Source organism: Rhinopithecus roxellana, chromosome 15, assembly GCF_007565055.1.
Source record: "Rhinopithecus roxellana isolate Shanxi Qingling chromosome 15, ASM756505v1, whole genome shotgun sequence".
Classification (NCBI taxonomy): domain Eukaryota; kingdom Metazoa; phylum Chordata; class Mammalia; order Primates; family Cercopithecidae; genus Rhinopithecus; species Rhinopithecus roxellana.
In genome coordinates, this window is record NC_044563.1 from 388,170 (window position 1) to 403,922 (window position 15,753).

At 64.9% G+C, this 15,753-nt stretch overlaps 3 protein-coding genes across 9 annotated transcripts; 1 reads left to right on the forward strand and 2 right to left on the reverse strand.

Moving 5' to 3' along the window:
* Positions 1-92: 92 nt before the first annotated feature.
* On the reverse strand, positions 93-7,895 carry SLC25A22 (solute carrier family 25 member 22). 7 transcript variants are annotated; one of them, XR_004053550.1, is made up of 10 exons: positions 4,583-4,771; positions 4,373-4,498; positions 4,048-4,103; positions 3,129-3,219; positions 2,445-2,563; positions 2,130-2,304; positions 1,874-2,028; positions 1,712-1,787; positions 921-1,638; positions 93-417 (listed from the first exon to the last, which is right to left on the reverse strand). XR_004053550.1 is itself a non-coding variant. In XM_030917595.1 (10 exons), exons 2-10 carry the CDS (start codon positions 4,600-4,602, stop codon positions 1,485-1,487), a joined length of 972 nt encoding a protein of 323 aa, XP_030773455.1. In that variant the 5' UTR covers positions 4,603-4,771; positions 7,793-7,895; the 3' UTR covers positions 93-1,484. The 7 variants fall into 7 exon arrangements, 6 of the variants coding, with proteins under 6 accessions (XP_030773455.1, XP_030773456.1, XP_010387010.1 ...); XM_030917595.1 differs by adding an exon at positions 7,793-7,895 and having other exon boundaries at positions 93-1,638; XM_030917596.1 differs by adding an exon at positions 7,703-7,724 and having other exon boundaries at positions 93-1,638.
* PANO1 (proapoptotic nucleolar protein 1) lies at positions 7,214-7,852 on the forward strand. The gene is given in 4 exon segments (XM_030917597.1): positions 7,214-7,364; positions 7,367-7,582; positions 7,585-7,782; positions 7,785-7,852. Coding segments are annotated over 4 exon segments (633 nt in total).
* A 900-nt stretch (positions 7,896-8,795) lies between the features above and the next one.
* PIDD1 (p53-induced death domain protein 1) lies at positions 8,796-15,112 on the reverse strand. The gene is made up of 16 exons (XM_010388374.2): positions 14,566-15,112; positions 13,494-13,863; positions 12,585-12,998; positions 12,095-12,304; positions 11,956-12,010; positions 11,608-11,809; positions 11,405-11,530; positions 11,004-11,183; positions 10,778-10,925; positions 10,562-10,697; positions 10,338-10,488; positions 10,137-10,260; positions 9,939-10,057; positions 9,738-9,851; positions 9,423-9,622; positions 8,796-9,173 (listed from the first exon to the last, which is right to left on the reverse strand). Exons 2-16 carry the CDS (start codon positions 13,786-13,788, stop codon positions 8,915-8,917), a joined length of 2,733 nt encoding a protein of 910 aa, XP_010386676.1. The 5' UTR covers positions 13,789-13,863; positions 14,566-15,112; the 3' UTR covers positions 8,796-8,914.
* Between the last annotated feature and the right edge of the window lie 641 nt (positions 15,113-15,753).

The following is a 15,753-nucleotide window of genomic DNA, read 5'->3' on the forward strand; positions in this document are numbered from 1 at the left end:
GCGCAAGCATAGCCCCGCAATCTGAAGGAAGCCAGTTATGGGAAGAGGGGACTGCCCTCCCCTGCCCCCAAGCAGACCCCCAGACAGTAGCATCTACTTAGAATATTTATTTATCCTCTGACATGACAAGACACAAAAAGTTACAACTTCTTAAAACTCTTCAAAAGAAAAAAATATAATTCTGTAAAGCAGCAGCAGCAGCTTCCAAGGTTCAGATGTGACGGGAGGGGCAGCTCCCAGGAGCAACCGTGAACTGGAGGGGTCCAGGCCTGAGCCCCAGGTAGTGTCGCTGGGAAGGGGCCTCCGTGGAGGGCCCCGGTTTTGGGGACACAGCACCAGCACATCAGGGTCTGTCACCAACACGATCACATGGCCAGGGCGGAGCAGGGAGAGCTTCGGCTCACAGCAGGGCTGGGCCTGGAGACAGCCGGGAATGGGGCTTCTGAAGTGTGGTCAGGGGCCTTATGCCCGGAGGCAGGAAGGATGGGGCTTCTGGAGCGTACCCAGGGGCCTTATGCAAAGGCCGAAAGAGGAGGGTGGGCCCTGAGAGGACTTGGGGTGGGCGGCAGAGCAGGGCAGGCACCCTCAGGCTCCACACTGGTCCCCTTGCCTGCCCTGCTCCCTGACCAATCTCAGAAGAGAGGCCAGGCTGGGTAACTAAGTTCCTGGACGGGGTCAACAGAGCCTGGGACACACACAGCACACAGAGCGCCTGGCCACAGCAGGAAGGGGGGCAGTCCCCGGCAGCCCCATCCCCAAGGGTCAGGCCAGATCCCCACAACACACACACACACACACGCACGCACACAGACCTCACAGTCTGGGCCCCAACCTGGGGTGGGAGCTGAGGGGCCCACCACAAAGTCCCACAGTGGGTGATTGGCTTGCCCTGAGAGTCAGACCCCGGGACAACCCCTCACTTGGGATTCCTGGTTCAACAGAGAGGGCAGGAGACCCCGGTCCTCTTCCAAGGCTGGCCAGGGAGGCAGAGTCCAGTCCTGCCAAGGCGACAAGAGCGGCTGGGGAAGGACGGAAGGGCTGGAGAGCCGCTTGGGCCCAGCAGGTTCAATAAATAGGTTTGTGCAGGGTCCATGTGTGGACCAGGACGGCCGTGGAGACTGGAACCGGTGGACTGGGGGTATGGTCCAGCCTGCCCAACCCAGGCCTGGGGGCCCCTAGCCCAGAGACCAGCTCTGTCCCGGGGGGTGTTCAGGCCAGGGCAGGATTGGGGCAGGGGCTAGCTTGAGGAATGTAAAGATTTCTGCATTTTCTACATAAACAAGACATTGATCCCAACGATGCAGGCAGCACCCCGGGGGGCTCACGTGTGCACCACCTATGTGGACCCTGCACCCCGTCCCCTGCCGCCCCTGCCGACAGGAGGGCTGGGGAGTGGTCTTCCCTTGCTCCGTCCTGGGCTAGCTGCCTAGCTCCAGCCCCACACCAGCCCTGCCCGGCTGGCTGGGGTGGAACGGGTGCTGGGCTCAGGCCTGGGGGTCCTGCAGTAGCCCCAGCAGGGACTCTGCGATGCCCAGGAAGTAGACCACCTGTGCAATGCCAAAAAGGGGTGCGATGACCAGCGCGCGGCAGTAGGCGCCCTTCAGGAAGGCGGAGGGGCCCTCGTGCCGCAGGATCTTCCTGTGGAGGAAGGAGGGGAGGGTCAGCCCGGTACGCAGGCCCCCAGGCCCCACCCCCTCTGGGACCTCCCCACCTGGCACAGTCCAGGAACCCAGAGTAGGTGTCCTCATTGACGCCTCGCTGAAGTGACTGGAGCCGCGTCTTCACCACTGCAAGGGACGCTCGGGTCAGTGTGAGCCTGGCCAAGGGCTCAGTCCCACCCCATCCCCAGCCGGGCGCTGTCCCATGCGCTGACCATCACAGGGGTTGACGGCCACAGCGGCGGCACTCCCGGCCACACAGCCAGCCAGGAAGGACACGTAGAAAGGCGACTTCTCCTCGGACGCCGGGCGGCCCAGCTGGTTCAGGTTGGCAAAGAGCGGGAAGTAGACCACGGAGAAGGGAACGTCCCTGTGGGGAGTGAGGTGGTCACGGGGACAGGACGTGGTAGACAGGAGGTGGTGGGTTGGGCAGGCCGGCCTCCCCCCTGCCATCCACCCTGTGCCTCCTACCTGAGCAGCGTGGCCCCAAGTCCCTTGTAGAGACCAGCAATGCCGCGGCTTCGCAGCAGGTCACGGGTCAGCTGGGTGGCCGTAGGCCGAGGGGCAGCTGCAGCCTCCACTGAGGGCTGGGCACCCCCCTGGGCCGAGAGCTGGCCCTGGGCAGCCAGGATCTTCCTCTGGGCGGCTGTGGACAGAGGCTGCTGTCTCTTCCTCTGTGCAAAGCGGGCAGGGGACACACTCTGGCCCTCCCTGTGTCCCTGCCCTCCCCTCGCCCTCACCCCTTCCTGTACCTCTGCCCTCTCCCCTCCTTCCTCCCACCCTCACCGATGCGCCCTGCATCCTGCAGCTGGATTTTCAGCATCTCCATGGGCGTGGTCACAATCACCTGGCAGGTGCCAGCCCCACAGCCTGCCAGCATCTCTTTAAGCAGGGTCAGCTTCTGCCTGTGGTAGGGGCAAGGCCGTGGTGAGCGGGAAGAGACAGGCCTACCTGCCACTCTCGGGGCTGCACACCGTGCCTGGGCACAGAGGATGGTGGGAGCTGTGGAGGCAGATGCAGGCCTGTGGGGGTACAGCCCCCAGCCTCTGGCCCCGCAGCAGCAGGCAGGGGGGAGCCCGATGGACAGATGGCCCCACAGGCAAGGGCCTGGGGAGGGCAGTGGGGCTGTCTCCAATAAAGGAAAATGGGAAATTGGGGGTCGAGTGCCCTAAAAACGGGCTGCCCTTGCAGCCCCTCTCCAGCAATGGGGGAGCCAGTCAGTGCCCTCAAGCCCTGGCTTACACAGGCAGCAGCTGGGAGCCAAGGCCAGGCCAGAGCCCCACTGATTTGGCATCTGCTCTGCTCCCCTGGTCAGAGGAAAGGAGGGAGGCCACCCCACAAGCTCAAAGAAGCCCCAAGGAAGGGGCTGAAGACAGGCGGAGCCCCCAGGCGGGACCCAGCTGGCTGGGTGGACCCATCCTTTGTCTGGAGCCTAAGACCCCTTGAGTGTCTGCCAGGCAGGGCCCTCACCCATCCTTAGAGAGCTGATGGCGGAAGAAGTCATTGGCTGCCAGCTTGATGGCCTTCTCGGGGGTGACGAGGGTCAAGTTCACAGCGGCTCCTGTGGAGCAGGGGGTCAGCTGGGGGACATGCTTGGTGGCCTGGGTGGGGAGGTGCTTGGCCAGGACTTGCTGCCTGGCTGTCAAAGCTCTATCCCAGTCACTCCTGGCCACCATCTCCTGCCCTCACTCACATTTGGGCCTGGTATGTGCCAAGTGGTGCGGGGCCAGGCAGGGATGGGGCAGCACCTCTGGTTCAGGCTTTCCCATGCCCACTGCATCTGTCTCTGATTCTGGACAGCATCTTGCTGCTAATGGCATGGGGATCATCCTGGAGCCCCTGAGGCCTCCCTGGGAAACCCCTCCCTCCCTAGGGAACAGAGGGTGCTTGTGCTGGCAGCGGACTGGGGCCAGAAGTCACCCGAGCATGTGTTCTGGAGTGGGCCAGAGTTCGGGGGAGGCTGTGGAGAGCCCCCATCTCAGTGCCGAGGGCTCAGGGCTGCAGAGCTTCTACCAAATCCAGACTCCGGACTGCGTCCTAAGCCGATTTGCGGTAATTCCCCCTACTCCCTCCCATCCCCAGCCATAGATGGGGTCCAGCCTGTCCCAGAAAGCAGAGGCGGCTGTGGCCACCACAGAGGAGACAGATGTACTGTGGCATCCCACGCACCAGACACTAAGCGGGGGCGGGAAGTTGCCACGGGAGGGGCTGAGAACTGCCACTCACCAGAGATCCAGTCCCCTGCACAGGCACAGCCCCCCCAGACATGTCCAAGCTCACACACCAGGCCCAGGCTGGCTGCCCTGCCCTGCCTCCCCCACCGCTCCTTGCCACGACTCGCGGGCGCCATCCAGGCCTGCCCATCTCGAGACAGCCAAGTCAGCCTTACCCCGGTACATGCCGAAGTATCCCTCGGAGCGGATGGTCTTGATGAGGCAGTCGGACCTGTGGCCAAGGGGACAGGGTGAGCCGGAGCCAGCTGGGGCCAGCTGGAGGCCAAGGTCCCTGGACTGTCTAGGGCTGACGTAAGAGGCCAAGTCCTCAGCCCAGCCCTGACCCCAGTCCTGACCCACATGGGATCTCCCCCAGGCCTGCCTGCCTCCAGTTTCCCTTCTGTCAAACAGGGTGAGGGGCACAGGAGCAGCGCCCCCCCGCCTCGCCTCCCGTGCTGCCACATGCTGGGCCTGCTCCCCACGACCGCCTGGCACACTCACATGCTTGTGTACATGCGCTGGCCGTTCTGCTGATTCTGCAGCCGGGTCTTGGCCAGGTCGATGGGGAACACGCAGGTGACTCCGATCAGCCCGGCGATGCCGCCATTGATGAGCTTGGCTGGCAGGCTGTGGGGACAGGAGTGTCAGGACGGTTTCTGCGACCGTGGGTCAGGGTGGGGGCGGGGCAAGCAGCCAGGACTGGAATCTGACCTGATCTGCTTATCAGCCATTTAACTGGATCGTGCCCAGGGAGGAGCAGAAGAGGTGAACGCCAGGCCAGGCGGGGTGGAGGTGGAGGTGGAGGTGGAAGAGGCCTTGAGAGAGGCTGGGATCCAGGGGGGTTGGGCGGTGCTCCACCTTCAGGGGAATTTCCAGGCTTCAGCAACCGCCCCTTCTGTCCTGGAAGGAAGAGGGGATGGGAATGAGTGAGGGTGGGGCCGCCCGAAGAGTAATCCTCCCCCAGCCTCCCTCTCACATGCAGCCTGTCACCCACCACCCCAGACGGGAGCCGTCACTGCGTCCTGAGAGTGCAGCAGCAGGAGGCACCTGCCACCCAGTCCCATGCCCTCCCCTGGGACCACCTGGCTTCCTTTCAATCCCCCCCTCCCCACCACTAGCGTCTTCCCAGCCAGCCTCACACGCGCGCTCACGCTCGGGCTCACGTGCACCCCAGCCAGCTCCGGCTTTTAAAGGGCCAGGCACCTCTGAGAGCAGTGCCAGGGGCCGGTGCCAGGGTGCCTACCGGAGCACCTTGACCTGGACAGCTGTGGTGACCATCCCCCACATCCTTCAGCACAGAAAGCAGCAGCCAGCACCTGGCCCCTTCGAGCTTGGGGCTGAGGTCCCAGGTGCCCTAAGACCCCCCCCCGCTGACCTGGGCTCAGCCATCCCGGGTATAGCTCTCCTCCCACAGCAGCTCCACCCAGGGCCTGCAGAGCTCCTCCCCAGGAAGCCCACAGCCCCCACAGCCAGCCCCTTGCCCACCTTTCTCCCCTCCACCCCTCCCAGGAGTTTCACTCATGGATACACAGAAGCCAGTGATGGGACCCCTGGAAGCCTTGGGGGTGGGGGATGGCTGGCCTTCTGAGGCCCCCTGTGGCTGGCACCCCCATCCACTACAGAGGAGAGGAGAACGGGCCTCTCCCACTAAGCGGCAGAGCTGGGGAGCCACAGCCTCAGGGGCCTCCCATAAGGTCATGGCCATAAAATCCCAGCGTCGGGGGCCTTCCCTCCTCACCCTGGGTCCCCCAGAGGCCAGCTGTTTCGGGCACCGGCACCGCCGTTGCCCAGGGCCACACAGCTGGCTCACACCCACAGATCCTCAGGGACTCCTGACCTTCACCTCGGTTTTCCAGGGCTGGGCCCTCCACCACCGACCCCCACTCCACCACCTGCCCGCTGGTCCTGTTCTCACTCTGCCCCAGGCACTCACTCTGGATGGCTTCTCCACACTCCAGCCCGGCACTCACACAGGAGGGGAAGCTGCCGGGGGAGGAGGCGAGGGGCCGCAGGGATTGGCCATGGGGCGGGGTGGGGCGGGCCTGCAGGGGGCTACTTTCTCTTTCACTTTGGGCAAGCGGAGGCTTCCTGTAGCCTTGAGAGGAGGGATGAGCAGGGGCGGGTCTGACTCAGGCTGACCTGGCACAGCCACACCACCCACCAACAGGGACCTCAGCGCGTGGCCACCACGCCCCCAGCACACATGGGTTCCTGTCTGCTGCCTGTGGGTTGAGCCCTCCAGCATTTCCTGGCCTGGATCTGTCTAGGGCTGGTACTCTGAGGATGAGGCTTTCTCCGGGCCAGGGTACCCTATGTGTACCTGGACAGGGAATCCGGTGCTGTGGGGCAGAGATGGGCTGACACCCACTCGTGTCTGTGGGATCTGTCAGGGCAGATGCATGTCAGGGCAGCCTCATGCTGGGCCACACAAAAAAGCCTGCTATCCATAGGGAAGGGCTGGCTGGGTCTCAGAGGCCGCTGGTGCCACCCACAGGTCCTGCTCACCTGACAGGTCCAGAGGGCATAGGAGCTGGCATGCCCAGAGCCCTCTGCCCCACCCCCGTCCCACTCAGGGCTTCACCGCCAGGAGACCTGCCTCTCCCTGCCTCAGCCAGTGGTGGTGACGAGCTGACCTCTGAACTTCAACCTGATCTCTCCCAGCAGCCCGCCCCCCCCCGCCCCGGCCCACTATTTGGGTGCAGACTGGCCACAGCTCTCCAGGCTGCTCTGGGCCCTTCATCTCTGCTCTAGTCCCTCCCAGGGGTGTACCCTGGCCCACCAGGGACTGAGCAATCCCCTTCCTCCTGGGAGCCTATCTCCAATCTGGGATGAGGACACCTGCATGATGGGAGCAATCCTGGAAATCAGTGGAGAGCAGCCATTAGTCCCAGGAAGAGAAGCAGGCCTAGAGATCCCAGGGCGGAGAGGCAGGCCTGGGCCCGCACAGCACCCACTGCAGCAGAGAGGAGCTTCTGGGTGGAGAATGAGGCCAGTGAGGGGCTCTGCCTAGGGAGGAACCAGCAGGGGTTCCGTCTGAACGCCAACCCCACCTTTCTCTGTCCTCACTCGGCAGTTCCCACCCCTGGCTTATGAGACAGCTGGCCAGGGCCCTCCCCCTGCACTGATGTTGCCATAGAAACCCTGCAGCCCCGGCCGGGCCCAGGGCTGTGAGCCATCACTGTCCCCCCTTCATAGTCAGGCAAACCGAGGCCACAGGCAACCCAGGGAGACAGCAGGAGAGCAGAGACCACACCACGGGAAAATACCGCTGCTTCCGAATCTGCAGGGGTAAAATCCTCCTCCCAAGAAGCCGCCAGGCTCCTCCTACCCCCAAGAAAGGCAATGGGGGTGAGGCTCCGAGTCTGGCTGGCGGCTCCCCATTCAATCTCCCGCTGTCCCCGTCCTCTTGGGGCGGTGCTTTCTATCCTGCTGGCTGGAGGGTCCCGGAAGGGGTCTCCAACTTCGCGATACCTCGGCCAGAGGACAAAGGAGAAGCAGGTGGCCGCTCTCTGCGCTCGGAGGCCGGCTCAGGCCCCTGCCCCACTGCTGGGGCTCGGCCGACCGCTCCGTCCTCCGCCTGGCCACCGCGACTCCGGCCACGCACGTGTCCACAGATGTCCGGTGAACGCCCACGTGTGCGTCCCACATGGCGCGGTCTCTCTTCCTTGGACTCGGGCCCCAGACATCTACCCTGGGGCACACGTGTGTGCGGTAGCGCGCCCGACACCGTCGGGGCCGAGCACGGCCTCTCACGCCAGGGCAGCCGCGGATCCGAGCATCCGCTGGCCCAGGACCCCCCGTCCCGCCCGCCAGGCCACGTTGTTCGGGCACCTGTCACCTTCCTCGGCCGCCGCGGGACCTCTCGCCCCCGCAGCCCGGCCGCGCTCGGATGGGCGCAGAAGGGAACCGCCGGGCACTCACCGCGCTCGCCGCCGCCGCCGCGCTCGCCTCCCCGCCCCGCCGCGCTCGGCCAGCACCTAGGCGGGGAGGCGCGTCCGCTCGGCGCCGCGCGCGCTCCGCCCTCGGCCTCCTCTGGGCTTCGGCTCCCCCTCCCGGCCGCCGAGGCTACTGCGCCCAGCCAGGCTACAGCCACGCGCCCACCCGCCTCCTCGCCCCGGGTCCCCCCTCCCCGGGCAGGGTGGCAGTTCTGCGCGTAGAGGCCGGGCCGCGCGTCCCCAAGGTCCTTTCTTGGTTTCCAGGCCTCAGGCCCCTGCAGGGACAAGGACCGGCGGGGCGCGGGCAGGTGGCAGAGCGCCGGTGGATGAGGGTGCCCTGGGGGAGGCGTGGCCTCCAGTACAGACACAGGTGCTCCGTGGAACTGCTGGGCCAGCGAAGTGGAGAAGTGGAGGCACAACCCCGCCTGCCGAACAGCGACTTTGTATCTAAAGCACCCCACTCGTGGCTGGGCACAGTGGCTCACGCCTGCAATCCCGGCACTTTGGGAGGCCAAAGCAGGCTGATTTCACTTGAGGTCAGGAGTTCGAGACCGGCCTGGCCAACAAGGTGAAACCGCCCCCTCCTCCTCCGCGTCTACTAAAAATACAAAAATTAGCCCAGTGTGGTGGCGAGTGCCCCTAGTCCCAGCTACTCAAGAGGTTGAAGCAGGAGAATTACTTGAACCTGGGAGGTGGACGTTGCAGAGAGCTGAGATCATGCCACTGCACTCCAGCCTGGGTGACAGAAATTCCATCTCAAAAAAAAAAAAAAATTCCCACACGGGTTACTTTGTAGCACAGCTCCTCACTCCCAGGAAGATGAGGACCCACAGGAGGCCCCAGGCACAGTGGGAGAGAACAGGACCAGGCTGTCAGGCATCTGTGCACAAAGGGCTCCCTCCCCGCAGGGTCCAGGCCTCTGATTACCCCGCCACCCCCACCCTCCAACGGCTTCTCCATCCAACAAATAAATCGAGCTCTGAGACGGTGAAACAGTGTGCGTTTGTTGCCCACGGGGACCCCTGTCCCCACACACTGGAGAGGCTCAAAGGTGGGGGCTCTGCCCATCCGCTGGGGAATGTCTGGGCCAGCCCAAAGTCTGTGGGGCCTAGGCCTGGGCAGGCTCTGGGGGCTGTGGAGCTGACGAGCCAGGCAGAGCGGGGTCCTTGGGGGCCAAACCCGTGCGTTGGATGCGGTCCTGGTACTTGCGGCAGCCGAGCTCCAAGACTGTGCGCACCTCTTCTGCCACGTCCTGCCGGTCACTCTGCTCCAGGGCCTGCACCAGGAGTCCCACAGCCCCTGGCTGCCCAGCCTGGCGCTCAGCCCAGGAGAAGAGCATGTGGCGGATCTGCCCATCCAGATCATCCCTGCAGGCAGAAGACGGGTGACAGAGGGGTCCTACCCACCTGCCCAGGACCCGCCACCACACTCTGCCCTGGAGCGTGGGGGAGTTCCCGGCTCCTTGGGCCAACTGCGGCCAGATCTTTCCTTTCCAGCCTGGTGTTTGCCCTTCGCCCACCTCCCCTGGAAGAAACTTCTGTCAGCATCAGGTGGGCCCTCCAGGCAGCCAGGGCTCAGCCCTGGGGCTGGCAGCCAGCGGGTAGTGGGAATCTCACCGGAACTCGTGCCGGATGCGCTGCAGCTCACGGTAGGACACGCCCAGGTGCAGGGCCACAGTTGGCCAGTCTGGACCCAGGCGCCCAGCCACGCTCAGCAGGTTGCTCTGTGTCAGAAAGCCAGTCTCAGCATCTCCCAGGTTCAAGGGCGCCAAGGAGAGGCCAGCCCCCCACCGTGGCTCCTCGGAGCTCCGAAGTCTCTATTGGAAGGAAAAAGTGCAGTAAGCCCTGGGCTCCACCCCAACTCCACCACGTCCCCCTGGTCACCCCTAGGCCTCGGTCCTGCCCCGCCCCTCTGCTGTCCCTCAGTCCCACCGGCAGCTTGATGGGCAGAGTGGCCATCCACAGGGCGTCTGCGCCCTTCCTCTGCCGGGCAGCCTCAGCCTCCTCGGGTACCTGCACAGGCACCGCGCCACGGTAGAAGGACACCTGAAGGGGCATCAAATGGGGTTCAGAGCTCGGTCCTCTGCCCAAGTGGCCTGGGGGGCCTCTCCCCTCGCCCACCCCCTCACCCACCTGGCCCCGCACAGCCTGGGCCTCCCGGTCCAGGGTGGTGGTCACGTATACCTCCTTCACATTCTTCAGGTGTGAGTAGAAGACAAAGCAGATTCTGCCCTCCACACAGTCAGGGCGGTCTAGGGGGCAGGGGTGGGCTGAGCAAGGAGGGCGCAGGGAGGACGGTAAGGCTCCCTCTCTAGGACAGGGAGGTCCTACCAGCATCCACGTTGATGCCGCGCTCGAAGGCCGCAAAGAACTCTTCACCCTCGAACATCTCCACCGTGTCAGAGGGCTCGGGGCCCCGGTACCGCTCCAGCAGCCGCCGAAGGGTGGCATCCACCTGCAGGGAAGCCCGTGTAGCTTGGGACCCAAAGCCCTGCACCCCAACCCAGAGAGCCCTCCAGCCCACGCCCTCACCTTGTTTCGGGGCAGGCACTGCAGAAGGACCTGCTCAGGGTCCCGGCGCCGCTGCAGAGCGATGAGGTTCACACGGTGCAGCCGCAGCCGCTCCCAGGCCTTCCGAGCCAGGCCTCCCACGCAGTTCTTGGTGGTGTACCAGAGCCAGTACCTGGGAGGGCTGGGGGTGAGGGGGGGCTGTACAGACTGGGGGAGGGGGGCTGAGAAAGCTGGGGGGCACTGACCAGGAGAAATGTGTGACCTGGAAGCGTGCATACAGGTGGGTGAGCTCCAGGACCACCTGAGCTGTGATGTCATCCCAGGTGGCTGCAGGAGGGGCCCAGTACAACAGGTGCAGGCGGGAGCGGTCCAGACTGAGGCCTGGGGATGGGAGGGTCAGCGGGCTGAGACCGCCTGGCTGGAGACTCCCCACACCCTGCGGCCACAGGGCCACCCCTCACCTGTGACGCCAGAGGGCAGAGGCAGCTGCACGGTGACTGGTTGGAGGAAGCTGGGGGGACCGCTCTGTGAGAGGCACAGCAGGGGGCTGACTGCAGCCTCTGGTTCTCCCAGGAGGGCCTGCAGTTCTCGGCCAGCCATGCGCACCACCTGAGGCAGATGGGCCCCTGAGCACCTGCCTGTGGGCCGAGGCGCCACCTGCTACCCTCGGTGCTGCCCTGGCCATACCTGCATGGAGACTCGACGAGGTTCCTCAGTGGCCCCAGGGGGGAAGATGACCTTGACCCCAGGATGACCCGAGGAGCACAGCAATGTCCCCTCTGGTGGCACCAGGCAGGCATTGGACACAGGGCGGGAAACCACAAGGAACCAGGAGAAGTGGGGTGCCTGGCAGTGAGCCCAGAGGCGCTGAGACGGGGGAGCAGGGAAGTCAGAGGAGCCTGGGTCAGGACACAGGAAGCAGGATCCAGGAGAGATGGGGCGGGGTGGAAGGTGCCCGGGACATGGGGGAGCGGGATCCAGGAGGGACGGGGCGGGGTGGAAGGTGCCAGGGCGAGGCTCTGGGCAGGGGTGCATGGCTCAGGGAAGTGGCTCCCCAGTCGCCACCGGCAGGCCTGGGTGGTCCTCACCTGGGGTGCCTCTTCCTCCAAGTAGGTCTCCAGGTCACCCCAGCTGTTGTCATTCCGGGTCCTGACCACTACTTCACGGCAGCGCCGGGCCCGTGGTGGGGTGAAGAGCAGCCACAGCCCCACATCCTGCCAGGCAAGGGCAGTGTGAGGGCTGGGGCCAGGCCTGGGCCCACACACTGCCCCCCGCCACACCCTAGCCATGCCTGCTGGAAGGCCACCCCATGGGGCTGCAGCTCCAGCACGTGGCTGAGCAGGGCATCATGAGGACCCAGGGGGACGAGGCCTGGCTCTGGCAGCAGCAGCCGATAGCGGATGGTGATGGGGGTGGCGGTGGCTCCCGCTGGGAACTGCAGGCGGACACCACAGGCCAGGGTCACTGAGCAGCCTCGAGGGGTCACAGGAAAGCTGAGTGAGGAAGGAGCGAGCCACGGGTTAGACCCAGAAGGGCCTACGTGTCGGAGCCTGGACCCAGGAACTCTGGAGAAGGTGTCGGAGGGGCTGGGGCGACAGGCAGACAGACTCCCCTCCAGCCCCCTCAACCCACCCCATACCTGTCCAAATCCGAGGTCAAGAACAGTCTGGGCATTTCTGGAATGAGAGCTGCCACTGTGGAGGGGATAGACGTGTGGTCAGGACAGTGAGGAGACCCACATCCTTTCCCAGGTCTGCCCCGTTTAGCACCAAGCCCACCTGGTGAACTTGGGACGTCTGGTGAGGCCTCACCCAGGGGGTTCCCCTGCAGGCGCACAAAGGGGGCGTCTAGCAGCTCAGGGGGCAGGTCCCGGAGCTGGTTGTCCCTCAGGTCGAGCCGGGTGAGGAGTGGGAGGCGGGCCAGGCTGGCTGGCACAGACGCCAGGAGGTTGCTGTGCAGGACAAGGAGCCGCAAGGACCGAAGACCCGCTGCGGGCAGGTGCTGGCTTAGGCTCGGCACCAGCCCGGCCCGTGGCACTGGGACACTCCTGCCACCGCCTCCCAGAGCAGCCGTTTCAGACTGTCCACAGCTGGGCTCAGAGAACTCCGACAAAGCCGCTGAGGGAGTCTCAAAGGCCAGGGAGGTGGAGGGACTCCCAAGAGGCAGCTGTGGACCAAGCCTGTGGGTGCAGAGGCCCCTGCGGAAGACGGGCAGGCTTCAGGGGTCCTCCCGTGGGGCCAGTGTGCCAGGGGCGCAGCAGCTACTCACCCAGGGAGGCCGGGAGGCTCTGTAGCCGGTTGGAGGCCAGGTTGAGCTCCAGGAGGCTGCCCAGGCCTCCAATCTCAGGAGGTAGCGTATCCAGCAGGTTCTGAGAGAGATCGAGGCGCTGCAGGGTGGATAGGGCCCCTAGTGCTGGGGGCAGCGTCTGCAGGCAGTTGTGTGTCACCGCAAGGAAGGTGAGGGCGGGGAGGGCCCCCAGAGCCTCAGGCAGCTCAGAGAGGCAGTTGTGAGACAGCAAGAGTGCACCCAGACCTCGCATCCGCAGGACACAGGCCGGCAGCGTCTCCAGGCTGTTGAAGCTCAGGTCCAGGTGGGCCAGATGGGCCAAGCCACTCAGACTAGAGGGCAGGGTGGTCAGGGCACCCCGGAGACAGGCACCCAGTGTGTCCCGGCGTTGCCCTCCTGGGAAGGGGGGAGGCGGATGTGGCCCTCAGAGCCAAGTCCCAGATCGACCCTGCCAGCCAGAGAAAACAGCTGCTCGAGAAGCACCGACCTCCCACCCCACCCCCACCCCAGCCAGACAGGGACTGACAGAAACACTGGAGAGGTGCCTGCAGATGGAAGGAGGCAGGGATGGAGACCACCGGCTCATCTCAGCTGAGAACCATCACCCAAAACCTTCCCCAGGAACATCATCTGCACTGTGGTAGGGAGAGACCCCCGCTGGGCAGCTTCAGGGTCCGGGAGCCAGGGCCCAGCCAGCCTCACGTTGGGGGTGGTGATCGCCGAGGATGGCGATGGGGCTGGACATGACCAAGAGCAGAACAGTTCACACCTGGGGAGCCGGGAGGGGCGGACTGGAGCTGGGGCTGGGACCCGGGTTTGCCTTTGAGAACGTGCAGCAGAGGCAGGGCAGAGCAAGAGATGGAGACAGGGCCCAGAACAGGTGGAGCTCACCTTTGAGGACCAGGGAGCGGAGGCAGGACAGGCTCTGAGGCAGCTGGGCCAGGGTGGCCTCCAGCAGCTGAGGGTCCTCGTGAGTGCTCAGACGCAAGAATTCCACCTGCAGCAGCTGAAGAGGCTGCTGGACACACAAGTGCAGCAGTCGTTGGCAGCCCCCGGGATACAGGTCCAAGCTCAGCCAGTTGCCGCCCAGGAAAGGCAGCGCCCTGGACCCTGCGTCCGCATCCTCCGAAGCATCTCCTGCAGCAGCAGCTGCCTCCAGCTCTGGCCCCTCCACCGCTGCAGCCATCGCCCACCGACGGTCCTTGGAGGCCAGACATGTCCCAGCACGCAGGCAGGCCTGTCCAGGCAGGGCCCAGGAAAGCTACAGAGACAGGAGAAGTGAGCGGGAGTCGGGGTGGGCCCTCCTCTCTTTGGGGAAACAAGGACTCTGGCTGGAGTGGGGAGCTCTTGAGCCATCTGGGCCTGGGCTGCAGAGTGGGGGAGACCTTGTGGTCACCCTGAACCCCCAAGGCCTGGGTCACCACTGGAAAGAGGGTTGGAGAATGGGACTGCCATGGCTCACAAGAGCACCGGGCAGTGAGACCTCACTATTAGCAGCACAGCCGGGGGAGGGAGGCTTCAGTTCTGGTCCTGGAAATCTGGCCAATGGAGCCGTGGAGCTGCGAGGTCATCGGGGCTGTCCCCCAGCTCTGGAGATGAGCCCCCCCCTTCTATTTACATCGGCTTTACCAGGAGGGCCGTGACCCTCCTCTACTGCCCCGAAAGTTAGGGAAGGCGGTGTAAGGGTTAGGGCCTGGGACGTAAGCCATTGGGCAGCTTCGGGGTCCTGGGGCCGGGACCCCAATTCGTGAGCCCTGGAGGAAAGCTCTCCCGCCCTTTCCAGTTCGGTCCACTGGGGAGGGTGGTGCGCCGCGCACGACAGCTCAGATGGCGTGGGGGGCGGGCTCCAGCCCCGAGGCAGGCTCGGGATCCCCCGGGCGTCGGGGATGGGAACGGCCCCCACCCTCCTGAAAGCAGACGTTCCCCCCGCGGCAGCCCCCCGCCCGCCCGGGCCGGCGCGTACCTGCGCTCCAGGCGGCGCGCAAACGGGGGCTGCTCAGCGCGCGCTCGGCTCCTGGGATCCCGCCCGCGCGTTTATGGGTGGGCGGGGACTGCAGACCCCGCCCCTTGGGCCCGCCCCGTCAGAACTCGCCCCCTGCGCCGGGATGGGGTCCACGGGGGCGGTGTCTCAGCTCCTCCTCGACCCGCCTTTCCTCCGCCCGTCGCAGCCCCGGAGACGCGGACGCGACCCGTCCATCTGCCGAGCCGCCCGCGTAGCTGCGCTCGGCTTCCTGTTAGTCCACGGGGACGGAGCCGTCCAGCCTCCCCCGCCCGGAAGGCTGCGAAACCCGCCCTTTCCGAGGTTCTCGGGGTCCCGGGCCGCTCCGAGGCTGCAGCCCCGGCCACAGGTGCGTTCCCAGGCCGGGGTGACAGGCGTACTCTTGCGGCTGCCCCGCACCCACCCCTGCTACAAGCCGGAACAATTGCAGTGCTTTTCCCAAACCAGCCCCAACGGCCTCCTCCGGGAAGCCTGCCCGGACCTCCTCTCTGGACCTGCAGAGACCCTTCCTTTCGAGCCATCACTCTGGGCCAGAAGCAGTGAGCCTCCTGGCACTGCCTCCTTGAATCACGTAGGGGAGAAGGAGGTTTTAACAGAGAAGATATTGAGCGGACGCGGTGGCTCACGCCTGTAATCCCAGCAGTTTGGGAGGCCCAGGCAGGTGGATCACGAGGTCAGGAGTTTCGGACCAGCCTGGCCAACATGGTGAAACCCCGTCTCTACTAAAAATACAAAAATTAGCCGGGCGTGGTGGTGCGCGCCTGTAGTCCCCAGCTACTCAGGAGGCTGAGGTAGAAGAATGGCCTGAACCCGCGAGGCGGAAGTTGTAGTGAGCAGAGATGGTGCCCCTGCATTCCGGCCTGGGCAACAGAGTAAGACTCCATCTCAAAAAAAAAGAAAAGAAAAAAAAAGATCAGATACTGCCCGAGGCTTACCCGAGGCCCTGTAGCTGGTGAGGGTCAAAGCCAGCGGAGAACCTGAAATTTGCCCTGCCTTCCCCACCAACACGATACCCTCAAACGGGCCTGTGCTTCATTCACCAGCTTTCTCGCCCAGAAGAACAGGTGCTTGGGGGAGGGAACAGACACCAGCAGCTATGCCTGCTTCTTTACTCAGGTCACATCAGTGGCTCCTTCTTCCTTCCACTTCCCA

What these genes read in the sequence shown, in the direction of transcription:
- SLC25A22 (XM_030917595.1), bottom strand. Translation starts at nt 4,602, where the DNA reads ATGGCTGATAAGCAGATCAG. An exon ending in CATCAGCTCTCTAAGGATGG is followed by an intron (nt 2,564 to 3,128) that starts GTGAGGGCCCTG and finishes CCCCTACCACAG; the next exon opens with GCAGAAGCTGACCCTGCTTA. An exon ending in GGGTTCCTGGACTGTGCCAG is followed by an intron (nt 1,639 to 1,711) that starts GTGGGGAGGTCC and finishes CTTCCTCCACAG; the next exon opens with GAAGATCCTGCGGCACGAGG.
- PIDD1 (XM_010388374.2), bottom strand. Translation starts at nt 13,788, where the DNA reads ATGGCTGCAGCGGTGGAGGGGCCAGAGCTGGAGGCAGCTGCTGCTGCA. An exon ending in CTCGTCGAGTCTCCATGCAG is followed by an intron (nt 10,926 to 11,003) that starts GTATGGCCAGGG and finishes CATCTGCCTCAG; the next exon opens with GTGGTGCGCATGGCTGGCCG. An exon ending in CCCAGGCTGTGCGGGGCCAG is followed by an intron (nt 9,852 to 9,938) that starts GTGGGTGAGGGG and finishes ATGCCCCTTCAG; the next exon opens with GTGTCCTTCTACCGTGGCGC.